This window comes from Lichenostomus cassidix, chromosome 1Ab (assembly GCF_008360975.1).
Source record: "Lichenostomus cassidix isolate B80296 chromosome 1Ab, HeHo_3.0, whole genome shotgun sequence".
Classification (NCBI taxonomy): Eukaryota; Metazoa; Chordata; class Aves; order Passeriformes; family Meliphagidae; genus Lichenostomus; species Lichenostomus cassidix.
The window spans coordinates 6953704-6966058 of NC_139481.1; the positions used below are offsets into that span (position 1 = coordinate 6953704).

At 41.4% G+C, this 12355-nt stretch overlaps 1 protein-coding gene across 3 annotated transcripts in view; it reads left to right on the forward strand.

Annotated features, from left to right (window-relative positions):
* The first annotated feature begins 4420 nt into the window (after positions 1–4420).
* The window catches only part of TXNRD1 (thioredoxin reductase 1), a 39339-nt gene continuing 31404 nt past the window's right edge, over positions 4421–12355 (forward strand). The window contains exon 1 of one of the 3 annotated variants that reach the window (XM_085049652.1): positions 4421–4711. Coding sequence is in view for 2 of the 3 variants with exons in the window: in XM_085049650.1 (XP_084905776.1) it covers positions 6448–6559 (112 nt within the window). In the remaining variant the exon portion in view is untranslated. Of the gene's footprint in view, positions 4712–6444; positions 6560–7978; positions 8106–12355 lie in introns of those variants that run through there. The other 2 variants (XM_085049650.1, XM_085049651.1) reach the window with 2 other exon arrangements.

The window sequence follows — 12355 nt, forward strand, 5'->3', positions numbered from 1 at the left end:
ATAGGAGTGGTTATACAAATCATTTCTCGGAAGTCATTAATATCATTAGCATGTGCACCAGGCATTCTCTGTATGTCGTGGTGGTCTTTGGAGGCCCCCAAAGCCCCCTGCAGGGTGAAGGTCCTTCATGGGATGATTCAGCACTTTCTGTGCTGGTTTCAAATGCATGCTTGTACTTCTTAGCTGATAAGCCATCAGGCCAGAGCTGTTAGCTACATTCACTCCACAATTTGAATTTGAATTAGAGTTCAGCCTTCAGCCCTGGACAGGCACCGTGCTGGTGGAAGGGGCAAAAGCTCAAATAGATTTAGGTTTTCTATTTGAACACTCCTTTCTCACTGATGAAGAGGAGGAGTTCAATGAAGGAGGAGGATGGCTCATGGGACCCAGGTCCAACCAACCATTTGGTGGAACTGAATCTTGGGTGAGGGGATCTGTGCATTTGTATTACCCCTTCCCTCTAAAAAAGTGACTTTTCTCTGCAAACTAGAAAGGATCATTTCCCTTGGGGATACAGGGCCTAAGGAGAACATTTTTCTTCCACTTTTAGGCTTTGTTCTGAAGAAATACGGGCTGCTGAGTGGAGAAATTAGTTGGACTGACTTCTCCACTGAGATTTATAAGCTTTTCTTATGAAGAATTTATATGAAACACTTCATAATCCATCAGTCCTTCCATTCACTGGATCAGAAAGAGGAATTCTTTTCTAGGTGAAGGCAGCCAAAGATATTCCACACATCTGCCACCAACACGTGTGTGTGCAATCCCCACAATGGAGGTAATAAGAATATTTTTGTTTTGTGCAATTCTTAATAACCTGTAGTAATTCTTCATTATTCGAGGGTCATAAGTATTTTAACTAAACTAGTATGAAACTCATGTTTCACAATAGCTTCTGCTAGCATCCTCCTCTGGTTAATATCTGATAAATACAGTACACTCCTCTCCTAGCTCTCTTCTGGTATTGGGATTTACACAGAGCAAAATTCAATGAACCTTACACATTTCCATACAGTTTCACATAACAGCATTAGTTTCATGTGTTTCAATATATCATAAAGATTTAGATTCACTCAAAATGTCCATGTATTTGGATTGTTTGGGGTTTAAACTGAAGCATCAAATGAGAAGAATTTTGCATGGTTATAGGTTTTTACTGCAAATGCTACATGCAGCTCAATCCTGCCTCATGGGTACTATGAGCAGTAATTAGTAATTTTTTTTTGAATGCCCAGAAGATGTCAAGTAATGCAAGAATATTCACTAAGTTTGGGACCTTAGGGGATGCATTTTCCCCTTTATCTATTTTATAGCTTGTGTTCATTAAGTACAATACCATGACAATGTATTATTAATCTTGCTGTGACTCCTAAGATCTTTGGGAGAATTCTGTCATGTCAGCCCAGAATTTCACAAGTGAGTAGAAAGATGAGCACTGACCAGTGTGCAGGTTCTTTAGGACACAGAGCAGACAATGCCATTTTTTTAAGCTGCTAGCTGGTGTTTTGAATCTCCTTGAAAACACAGCCCTCAAATCTTTCTACTGCATTTTTTTCAAACTTGAAATGAAAATATTGTCTCTCCCGTGGTGTTTTCGCTGGTATTTATCAATGTTGTGTTGATGGAAAAACTACTTATCCACTTTTAGTCAGCACTTTTCTTTAGGACTGCATAGCGGGAACAAGTGTTCACTGTTACTGGTGACAGAACAGCATCAGTGGTTAAACTTGTCAGCCAGTTGGAGCCAGGGAACCCAAGCCAGCATTTACATACATTTTGTTTTGTGTTCCTCCATTAGTAACAATTTCTGTCACACATTTATCACTCAGTCTTCAATTGGTTTGTTATTTTATTCCTATGCTAAGTATATTCTCTAGCTCCATATTTTGTGAGGCTGTGATCTATTTCCTGAGGTTGTCATTTTGTGTCTGAATTTTTCAGGGAGGAAATAAAAATCTTCAGATATCTTCTGTTCTCTTTACTAAGTGTTAGCTAAGGTGAGCAAGTATGTGTCTTCAGAGCAGAACAGATGTATCAGCTTGTTTCCAGAATGTTCCTTACTTGTGCTGCAGACTCTGCCATTTGGAAAAATATGTGTTTGAAATAAGAAATTACAATTTTTGTAGAAATAGCACTGGATGTAGGGTGGGTGGATTGTTCATCTAACATTCTCCAGAGTTCTCAAAACTGTGAAATTCATAGTCTAACAGACTGAGAATAGGTCTGTCATCAAACTATGAACTCTGTGGTGTTTCAGGAGTTGATACTCATTCAAGTGACAAGTGAAACCATTTCCTGAAGGCTTCTTGAGACCAAGCTGCTGTGTGCAAATCCCCAAGGAGAGCTGAACTCATTTTTGAGCCTTTTCCTCACTACTGCTCAACTGCCTTTCCTCCACAGGATGCACAGAAATGTAGTATGCTGGGACATATTCCACTAAGTAAATTTGATTAAAATTGACCAATGTTTCAAAATTTATTGGAAGAGCTAAGACAGATAGGCTGTACCCAATGCCTAAGTCTCGTTCCTTTAGGGAAAAGGAAAACCAGCTTACTGTTTTCACCAGTGGAATGGGTAGTCAAGCAAATAGATGCAAAGATATAGCTTGAAGTTTAGCTGTGCTAGTTAATCTCAGCCCAGTGGGGTTAAATGTGGCTGGCAGCAATCCCTTTGAAATGTAGCTGGAACAGAACTGACTTGTAATCAGGTAATTTATATGTTGAGACATGTCTAAAACATCAAGTATAGACATTCCACACGAGCAATAGGAACTTCAAAGTACACATGCAAGACAGAACCACTTGAAGGACTAGAAGAGATCTTGGCAGAAGCTTCTAACTTGTTCATGAGTAATACAGCAACAGGTGGAGGTGAAACTATAACAGCATCTCCTCTGCTTTGTTTTCAGGAAAGGAATTGACACAATTTTGGGATGCAATCTGAGAAAATCTCGCTTTGCAACTGTGCTGTTACAACCTCCTGGATAAAACCATTAGCACTGGTTTTTCTAAGCACAGGAGAGGAAAAAATCAATGCTCATTTTAAATAGCAAAGGTTGAAGTCATTTAGCTTTTTTAAACCTTATGACAAGTAATATAAAGTATAAAATGGAAGAGCTAAATAGCTCTGGTAAAACTTTAATTTTTCATAACTAAATTTATCACACGTTTGCAAGGGTCATTCACAAGGGTTTTTTTTGCTATCCTCAGCATTCAGCTGCATTCTATGGTTATGTTTTGGATTTTCTCCCTATTATCAGATACATGTGGGATTGAAATTTCTCAGTAGCACAAGTATGGTGAAAGATGTCTTATTTAATTCTACAGTGCAAGAGGACAAGCAGCTGCTTAATGGCTCTGCAGTGAAATCCTACATCTCCCAGGGGTGGGCAAGCTGGGTTCCATTACAGCTCTGTTTTGGGTACTGCAGAGGGAGCACAGAAGGCAGATCAAATGAAGATGGGAAGTGAGGAAATGTGGACTTTTGCCCAGTCCAGTTCTGATGACAAAGTTTCAGTTATGAAAGCCCTGAGGCTGTCAGCACTCACATAGTGGAATTACAGAGCAGGAGCTCTGGAGAGCTGCAGGACTAAATTTTTCTCTGTAGTGTGCAAATTTACTTTCATAAAGCCCATGTTTTCACATTGTGTCCATGTGGTTGAATTGCACAACTATAATAGGTTTGATCACTTGGTTTTGCTTGGTATGTGCCATGATTTAACCCCAGCTAGCAAGTTCCACACAGTTGTTCTCTCAGTCCCCCTCACCTCAGCCTGAAAGAGAATCCAAACAAAAAAGTAAATGTCATGGATTGAGATAAGAACAATTTAATGATTTAAATATAATACTGTGATACTGCTAGTAGTGGTGGTAAAGAAAAGGAGAGAGAAGAATAAAACTCAAGAGAAACAAGTGATGCACAACACAGTTGCTCACCACCCGCTAACTGATGACCAGCCTGACCCCAAGCAGTCATCATCAGCTCCTGGACAACAATATTGATTATCCCTTTGGCAAGCTCAGATCAGCTCTCCTGGCTATGTGCTTCCCTAGCTTCTTGTGCTCCTGCTCACTGGCACAGCTTGGGAAGACGAAAAGTCCTTGGTTTAAACACAACTTAGCAACAACTAAAACATCAATATATTATCAACATTATTCTCGTGCTAAATCCAAAACAAAGCACTATGCCAGCTACTAGAGAGAAAATAAACTCAATCTCAGCCAAACGCAGCGTGAATGGAATTCCGGACTTTCCTAGAAGTATCAGAGGTTTCCAGAAGTGGTGGCATTTGTCAGTATTTGTAGTTTCCTTCCTGTAGATATGGGACCCTAAGCTGCACTGATCCAAAGGCCTGTGTACATTGCCATTCAGTCAGCAGCATGAGGAAAATAAAACTGTTCTCATAGAATCTGTCACCCAGGGAGGATCTTAGCTGTGCCCCTGAATGTCTCTGATGTACCAACTGATGCTGTTGCTTTTGCAGTGTAGGCAGAGACATTGAGGTCCTCTGTCAATTTAAACATGAGAGCTGAAATGCTTTTCTCTTGAATTTGTCCAGACTAAGGACTAGAGATAGGGTCACTCTTCAGAAGTGCTTTTCTTCAGAAGGATGAGTTAGCACCTGGACATGCCTGTCTTTCTTTGTTGGCTACAAAAGGAGCTTAGATCCAGAGCTTATACAAGAGGCCAAACTTCAAGGTGAGATCTCAAGGTAAGAAAATGAATCTAAGCTTGCAAAAATGACCTGTGGTGTTTCAATTACATTAATATTCTGAAAATGCAAGGAGTGTGTCAGCTTTAATAACAGTAGTATTTAGGTGATTTTGCATTTAGCATGAAGAATTCCATACTTAGGAGAAGGTGGTACTGTGGGCTCTTCATCTATTGAAACAGCCTTCCTCCCAGTTAATATATAGAAGGAATATTTAGAAATTTTCATGGGAACAGAAGTTCTAATATTATTTTAATGATCCTTGTTATAATAGTCAACAGGGAGCTGGAAATCAATTCTCTCAGCAACAGCTGAAGGACTGGTCCCATTAATGCACCATTTAGATAACCATAGTTCTGTCACAGGGTTCTTCAGCAGCAATCCTGCACCAAATACATTTGCTATAAAATACCCAAAACATAGCCCCATACTAGCCACTGTGAGGAAAATTAACTATACCCCAATCAAACCCAGCACATTTTTAATGAGATTTCAAGACAGATTAAAACACCTTACATTTTGTATTTATAAAGAACCTTATCAGTTAATACGTTAATGTAATTACTATTTCTATTAGTCCTTCAAGTATTTTATAGAACTTTTACATATTAATTTAATTTATCACAGCTGATCTCTTAACACCAACACTGGAAGCTTATGCAGTCATCCTGGAGCACATGGCACACATTTGTGTCCAGACAGTTCTGGAATATTTCCAGTGAGGGAGACTCCACAGTTTCTCTGGGCAACCTGATCCAGTGCCTGGTCACTCACATGGTAAAGAAGTTCTTCCTCAAGTTCAGACAGAATTTCCTCTGCATCAGTTTCTGTCTGTAGCCTCTTTTCCTGTTGCTTGGCACTATGTAAAGCAGACCAAACCCATGCTTTGGTACCAAACTGAAATAGGGTTTCAATCTCCTGAAGACTGCTCTCTTACGCATGTCCTTACTACTTGAAAAGGACAGCATGAAGATTGTTTATGAGGATGACAGCAGTAGAAATTGAAAGATCAAATGTTTTCTAAACAGAGAGGAAGATACAGTCTCTCTTTCAAAGAGTCTAAATAGTGAGAGAAGGGCAAAAACTGACAAACTTGTATGTCACATATGGACAAGGCATAAGATCACATTATTAATAACTGGAATATACTGCATTTTTACATCCTCTTCCTTCTGCTTTTCATTCTTCTTGTCATCATATTCTGCTTATATTACAGGGGTTCAACACTGACCTCATGTTTGCATGCAGTTCCATCAAATAAGAATACATTAAAAGATAAATTGATGTACTCAACTTTTCTTCAGCCTCATTAAAAGTGTAATTTCTAGGCAAAATTTTAATAGAAAGAGGGCAGGTGCTTTTTGGATCTGCCCAGAAAAAAGTTTTAACTTTTGGAATACCATGAGAGGAAACAAAAGACCTCTGTGGAGAAGCACATCACAAACAGATAAAACTGGAGGGAGGATGTAAGAGTAAGACTCTTATCTGAAAAGATAATAAGAGTAATTCAGCCAAAAAGGAAGAGTTCAATAGGATCTTGGAGTTGATGGCAACTTGTGATTCAGGAGAGAGCATGAAGCCTGGGGAAAAAAAGTAAAGGAATTATCTTTTAAGAAGCCAAGATCTGAAGTAGTCTTACTAAAATAAGAGTTAAGGAACAGAAATCCTCCAGCTGTTCTTTGAGTGGCCTGAGGGTGGTGTTTGTGAGAAGGTTGTAAGAACTGGTGTAAGAGGTGATGTGGGAACACTGTAGGAAGAAACAACAGATTGGGAGGAGTGGGGTAAAGAAGGTAAAAATGCATGCTAGTCTTTGGGTGCAGCACCAAGATTCAGTGAGACTCCTTGATTGTAAGTGACCCTGAATAATTCTGATTTGTGGATGCACTGGTTTTAAGAAACATCTCAAATATAGAACTTAATTGTTTCCATTACTTCAGTGGATCTTTGCCACAGCAATATAAGACCTCTTTCTTAATGAAAGGAAATGTGATTAGAACATAATTGCAAAAGAATAAGCAAAATGAAACACCATGAGTGAGTAACAGGACTCCAAGGTGGTTTTCTAAATTTGATTTTTCTCAATTTGGCTGAATTGCCAGCTGGTAGTCCTCATTTAATGAAAATATTGAGATGGGGTTCGGTGGAATAGAGTTACTTCCCTAAGCTTGTTCAGCAAATTATTTTAATAACTGTATTTCTGAAGCCATAATAATCCCTGAATGCCTGCAACAATTATTATCCTCATTATTGTAATCATTTTTGCTGTTATAGATATTGAAGACATAATTTCTAAAATCAGAGTGGTCATTCTCATAAGTTCAGAGACTTTTTTCTACTTAACAGTCTTAAGTTTAGGTTGTGTTTTCTGTGTTTGAAAGCCTAGCTGACACCGGAGGTATCTCCGCAGAGTAAAAGAGTAATACAGGAATACAAACAGGCATTGCTGAAATCCTCTGAGAAAAAAGCTGGGAATGGGGAGGCAATGCCTCTTAAACATCAAGACTCAAAGTTATTATCCTGTTTTCTTCCCTTTCTTTTCATCCTTTGTTGTTGCTCATTATTACTTTTGTGGCAGAGTATTGACATAGGTGTGATATTTACATTTTACACTGGGGGACGCTTAGGGATTATGAAGGGCAACAGAGCAACCCAAGGTGATCGAAGGGCTTTGGTGGTGCCTGACATCCAGCCAGGGTCAACCCACGGAGAGAGTGAAGGAAGCTAAAATTGACCGACGGTAACAGCAGACATTCGTGTGCAGGTTTGGCGGTAGTTTAAAGGGTTACGGCTTTCATCTTGCCCTGTCTGGCTTCTCAGCGGACTCCAGCAGTCCTTGGCAGACGTTTCTCTTGCCACATGTTTGTGCGGAAGGCACCGCGATGGGAGCACAGCTGTCAGGTCACGCTGGCAAGTAACGCCGCCAGCCCGGCCGGGAGCGGTGCGCTCAGCCTTACGCAGTCAGTGTCTTTTCTCTATATGTATTTCTCAGCACGAGCCATTAGTCGTGAGGGGAAACCCACCCCCAAAACACCTCCTGAACGTCTCGCAAGCCCCGCACAGCCCGCGAGAGGGAGGGCTGGCTCGGGAGCATGGCCTGGGCCCTGCCGGGCCGGGTCCGCCTGTCGCCATCGCTACCGGGCCGCGCCGGGGCGTCGAGGGAGGCGGGAGGGGCCGCGGCCGCCAGGGGGCGCCGCCGGGGCGGGGGGATGCGCGGCCGCGGAGCTGCGCGGTGAGCCTGGCCCGTCCTGTCCCGTCCTGTCCCCTCAGTCATACCTGTCCCGTCCCAACCCGTCCCGTCCCGTCCCGTCCCGTCCGAGCCGCGCCATGGGCAGCTCCCTGCGGAAGAGCCAGGCGGTGCGGCAGGCGCCCCCGGAGCGGCGGCGGCGCCCGGCAGGTAGGCAGCAGGCACCTGCCTGGCAGCGCTTCGCACCTGGCGGGCTCGGAGCGCGGGAGGGCGGCCTGAGGGAGCCGAGCTGTGCCGGTGAAACACCCGGGAAGGCGGGCTTGGGCTTCCTCCCTTGCTGCCGGCGGGGCACCGCGCTGCGGAGCGGCTTTGCTGTGCCTTCAGCAGGGTGAGCTCGGGCTGCCCGCCGGTGCTGGGTGCCTGTCCCCAAACACGGCCCTGCCGCCGGCTGTCCCCTGAGGGACTCTGTGGGGCAGGCTGTGCACATCACCCGCTCACGGCAGCGCTGGCTGGGGGACCCGGCCCTGGGGCGTGACACAGTGTGGCCTGAGGGGTGTCTGTGCTGGGGAGGGAACACGATTTGGAGTTAGGTGGGTGTTGAATGGCTCTGTGGTCCGTGGAGATGATTTCTGCCTACCAGGATTGAGGCATTTTCCCACAACAGAGTGGGGAGATTTGTGTTTCAGCACTGTACCTCGGCAGAGTCAGACCTTCAGCCCGAGATCTTGGGCACAGCCTTACCTGTGCTCTCACCAGGTCTATAAAACCTGATGAAAGAAGATAAATAATGGACTCAAAGTAATGAACGCCTGAAAATGACCCTATGCTTACCTCTGGCGCTGAGCAGCAGTTCTGCCCAAATGAAAAGGCACTCTCAGGATGTAGTACTTTGAGCATTTACTGCTGTAGGAGTGTTTTCAGCTCTGCCAAATCCTTGGGAGAGGGGACTGTTTTTAAAGATGCTCTTATAAACGCAATAATTTGAAGACATTGACACAAAACCACCTTGGGAGCTTTAGGGTGTTATATAATATTTGAAGTCCTATTATGCAGGATGGAAATCGTCAGAACCTTGGCAAACAAAAAATAAAAATGCCTGTGCAGTAAGAATTTGCATAAGGCACAGCAGGAGCTGGCAAATACAAAGATGAGGTTTATAACAGTTAAAACTTTTGAAATTGGCTTATTGCTATGGTTCCATATTGCTTACTATCTTTTCAATTATACCAATATAAAATCCTCTGGTTTGAGCACTGGAAGCACTGGATGTTCCTTGATCTTAAGAGGAAGGACTGGGGGGGAAAAAAAAGAAAACTCTTAAACCTCTGTCTAGGGAGTCCAGTTGTCCTCTTGCTTTCAGGGACACAGACCTGTCACCTATTCCCTTACCTAATGCTGCCACTACCATGTTGTGATTTAGAAGTAGCTAACTTAGTTTTAAATCAGGTTCTGAGACCTGTGCAGGTGTGGTAGCACAGAACATGGCACAGAGTGAGCTGATTTGGATATATACCCAAACCTGGTTCCTCTGGCCAACAATACATCTGCTGGCATAAACTCAGAAATGAAAGCTGTGTCTTAACGAGCTTTTTCAGCCTTGTGAAGATGACTCATTTAGGCTAAATGACTTAAAAGAACATGTTATTTGGGCTTTGGTTTATATGCTCTACTGTATCTTTGGTTTTTCAATTTAAGAAATTACTACTCCCTGTTGCCTATTCTACAGCTCTGGCAGCATCTTAAAGTAATTCTCCAGGAAGGTTGGTTTAAACTGTGAGACAAAGTTTATATTTCAGCATCAAGGCAGCTTTGCTTCTGGGATAGTTGCATATGAGTAAATTATTATCTGAAATTCAATGTCGATTTCCCAAAGGAACCCATCAAAGTTTTTAGTGTCCATCAAGGACAGGCGGTGCGGGGAGCTGTGGATGCTGTTGAAAAGCTTAAATACAAGATTAAAACAAAATAAATTACAGAAATGTGAATGGAGATACAAATTTACTTTAAAGCAGAAACATTATTCAAATAAGCTAGTTACTCATTGTTTAACTGACTCTAAAACACAAACAATCTAAAATGAACCCCTTTCTGTAGTTGATCATACCAGGTAGTAGAGTTTTAATATCGACATACATCCCTTGGACAAAGTGTATTTAAGCTTATTTGTGGAGTAGGAGAAAGAAATTGGGCTGTTGATAGCTGTAATAATTTTTTTTTTCTGGAATTTTCCCACCCTTCCCTTAATAAAAAATTAAGTTATTAATTCACTGTAAGATCTAAAAACGTTTAAAAAAACCAAACAGTAGCAAGCTGGCAATAAGTAAAACTGGCAAGAAAAATGGTACCTAGCACAGGAAAATGTAAAAATGTTATGATCAGTTTCTTATATGTACTTTGCATTACAAAGCTCTTAAATACGTTCTCTTGTCCTTAGCATGTGCTCTCAAAAATGTTATTCTCAATCTTCAAATAGCATTCAGTTTACTTCAACAACTGCATTTTGCACGTGCAGTGTTTAGACATTTTGGGAGTGTAAAGGTATGAAAATTGGAAGTAGCTCAGAAGAGAGTGCTTTTTGTGATTTTTTTTTCTGTTAATTAATATCCACAGTTTGTTTTCTGTATTATAGACAGGCATTTTACTGCAGAAATTATTAGTAATAAAAGTCAAATCTGTACAATAAGGGACTAAACTTACACATGTCAGAATTAAGATAGCATGGACTGCAGCTTTTGGTTTATAAAACATATTGTTTGTTTCTATGGGACTCTACCATATTATAATATCAAGTACTGTTTTTTTTCATCCCAGACCATCATAGTTGAATATTATGAGTGGCTGTGTTTTAGTTTGGTTTGACTTTGATGTACATTGGAGCTGCTCAGCTTCTTTCAGCACTGGGCACTCAGGACACAGCTCACACTCACCAGTGGGTCTGGAAAGCAGCCTGAGAATGAAATTTGGGTTGAATTCTACAAAGTGAGTTAACAAAGTTTTAACATAATTGTTCCTCATTTTTAGTGCTAATATGAGAACCTCTGAAAGCAGCATAACTGTGCAATAGAATAACAGGGGATCCACTTTGGTGGTCCTAGTGCTGTGCTGGAGTACAAACACCAATGGTGATTAAATTGTGTTGACATTTACATGTGGTGAGTGTCTGAGTAATGAGGCCCCAAATATTTTTACTTTTGCAGTATTTCCTGGAAATGTGTTGACCATATAATTTACATGTTTGCTGCTCAGGTGGCAATAACAGATGTGTCATAGCACTCTGTGCAGAAAAGCAGAGTGGATCAAATCCTGGATGTGGCTTAATGGATGCCCATGTATTTCCTTAACCCTTGGTAATAATTATGCCATCCTTTGGATTTTTGCTCTGAACAGAAATGGTGTTTGGCCCTCAACAGTGTATGGTATTCATCTTCCTTTTCCAGTCCTTTTTTATGGTTTCTCTGTTTTCAAAACTTTGGAGATAAAACTCCACGGTTTTTTCCTGTCTGAAGGTTTTTCCTCGATTAAGCCCATTTCAGTCACCCTTTGGTAGGGTATCTTGTTATTGTTTTAATTGTGCTTGTAGGAAACAAACCAAATACCAGATAAAATTGTGCAGTGTTGTTTTCTTAGTATACTGAATTGGTAACTTATTTCCCCTTTTCTTTACCACTGATATCTCCTGAGAATGTTTTGTCTACCATGCCTCCCCTGTTTTTGAGATCTGCTTTTTTAATACCTGCCTGTTGTAATCCAGCTGCCTTCCAGTTTGTAGCTCAATTCATGTATTTCCTGTAATTTTTTCCCATTGCTTGTTAATTTTTTACCTCATTCATACTTTTAAGTAATTTCCTTTTTTGAATGTGCTGTCACATTGTAGGTCTTCCTTGCAGAGCTATCCCTAACTTGCCCGGTTATATCTGATGCCCTCTCTTTTTCCTTATCTTAGGTTTGGTTTTTACCTTCTGTTTTTCTTCCAAAAAGTTCACAGCTGTTGCTTTCCTTAGCACATTGCCTTTCCTGTAGATACTCTTTGTGCTTTGTAATACTGAGTATGTAATGGGATTCATTTATGGCAAACCCTATGAAATTGTGTGACCCCTCTTAATTTTTGGCTGTTACAACCCTATGTGACCCAGCACTGTCATTTGCATAAAAGAGGTACAAATGCAAAGACAGGAAGTAAATAAAGCATGCAAATACTTTTATTTCCATAGGAAATAACAGTGGCTTAGTCTAGTGCAGTCCTAGCTTTTCTTAAGAATCTACTAATGAACTGGTTTTACCAAGTGAACTGAGATATCATCTCATTTTATCTTCTGTTCTAGCAAAGTTGCCTGTTTTGCCTGTTGAGTCAGATGCTCAGGGAAGAAAATGCTGTTTGACATGGTCACCTCACCTGTGTCCTGGCACTGCATCCCCAGTATGCTGGGAAGGAAGATAACTTCCTTATCTCCCGCGCTGTT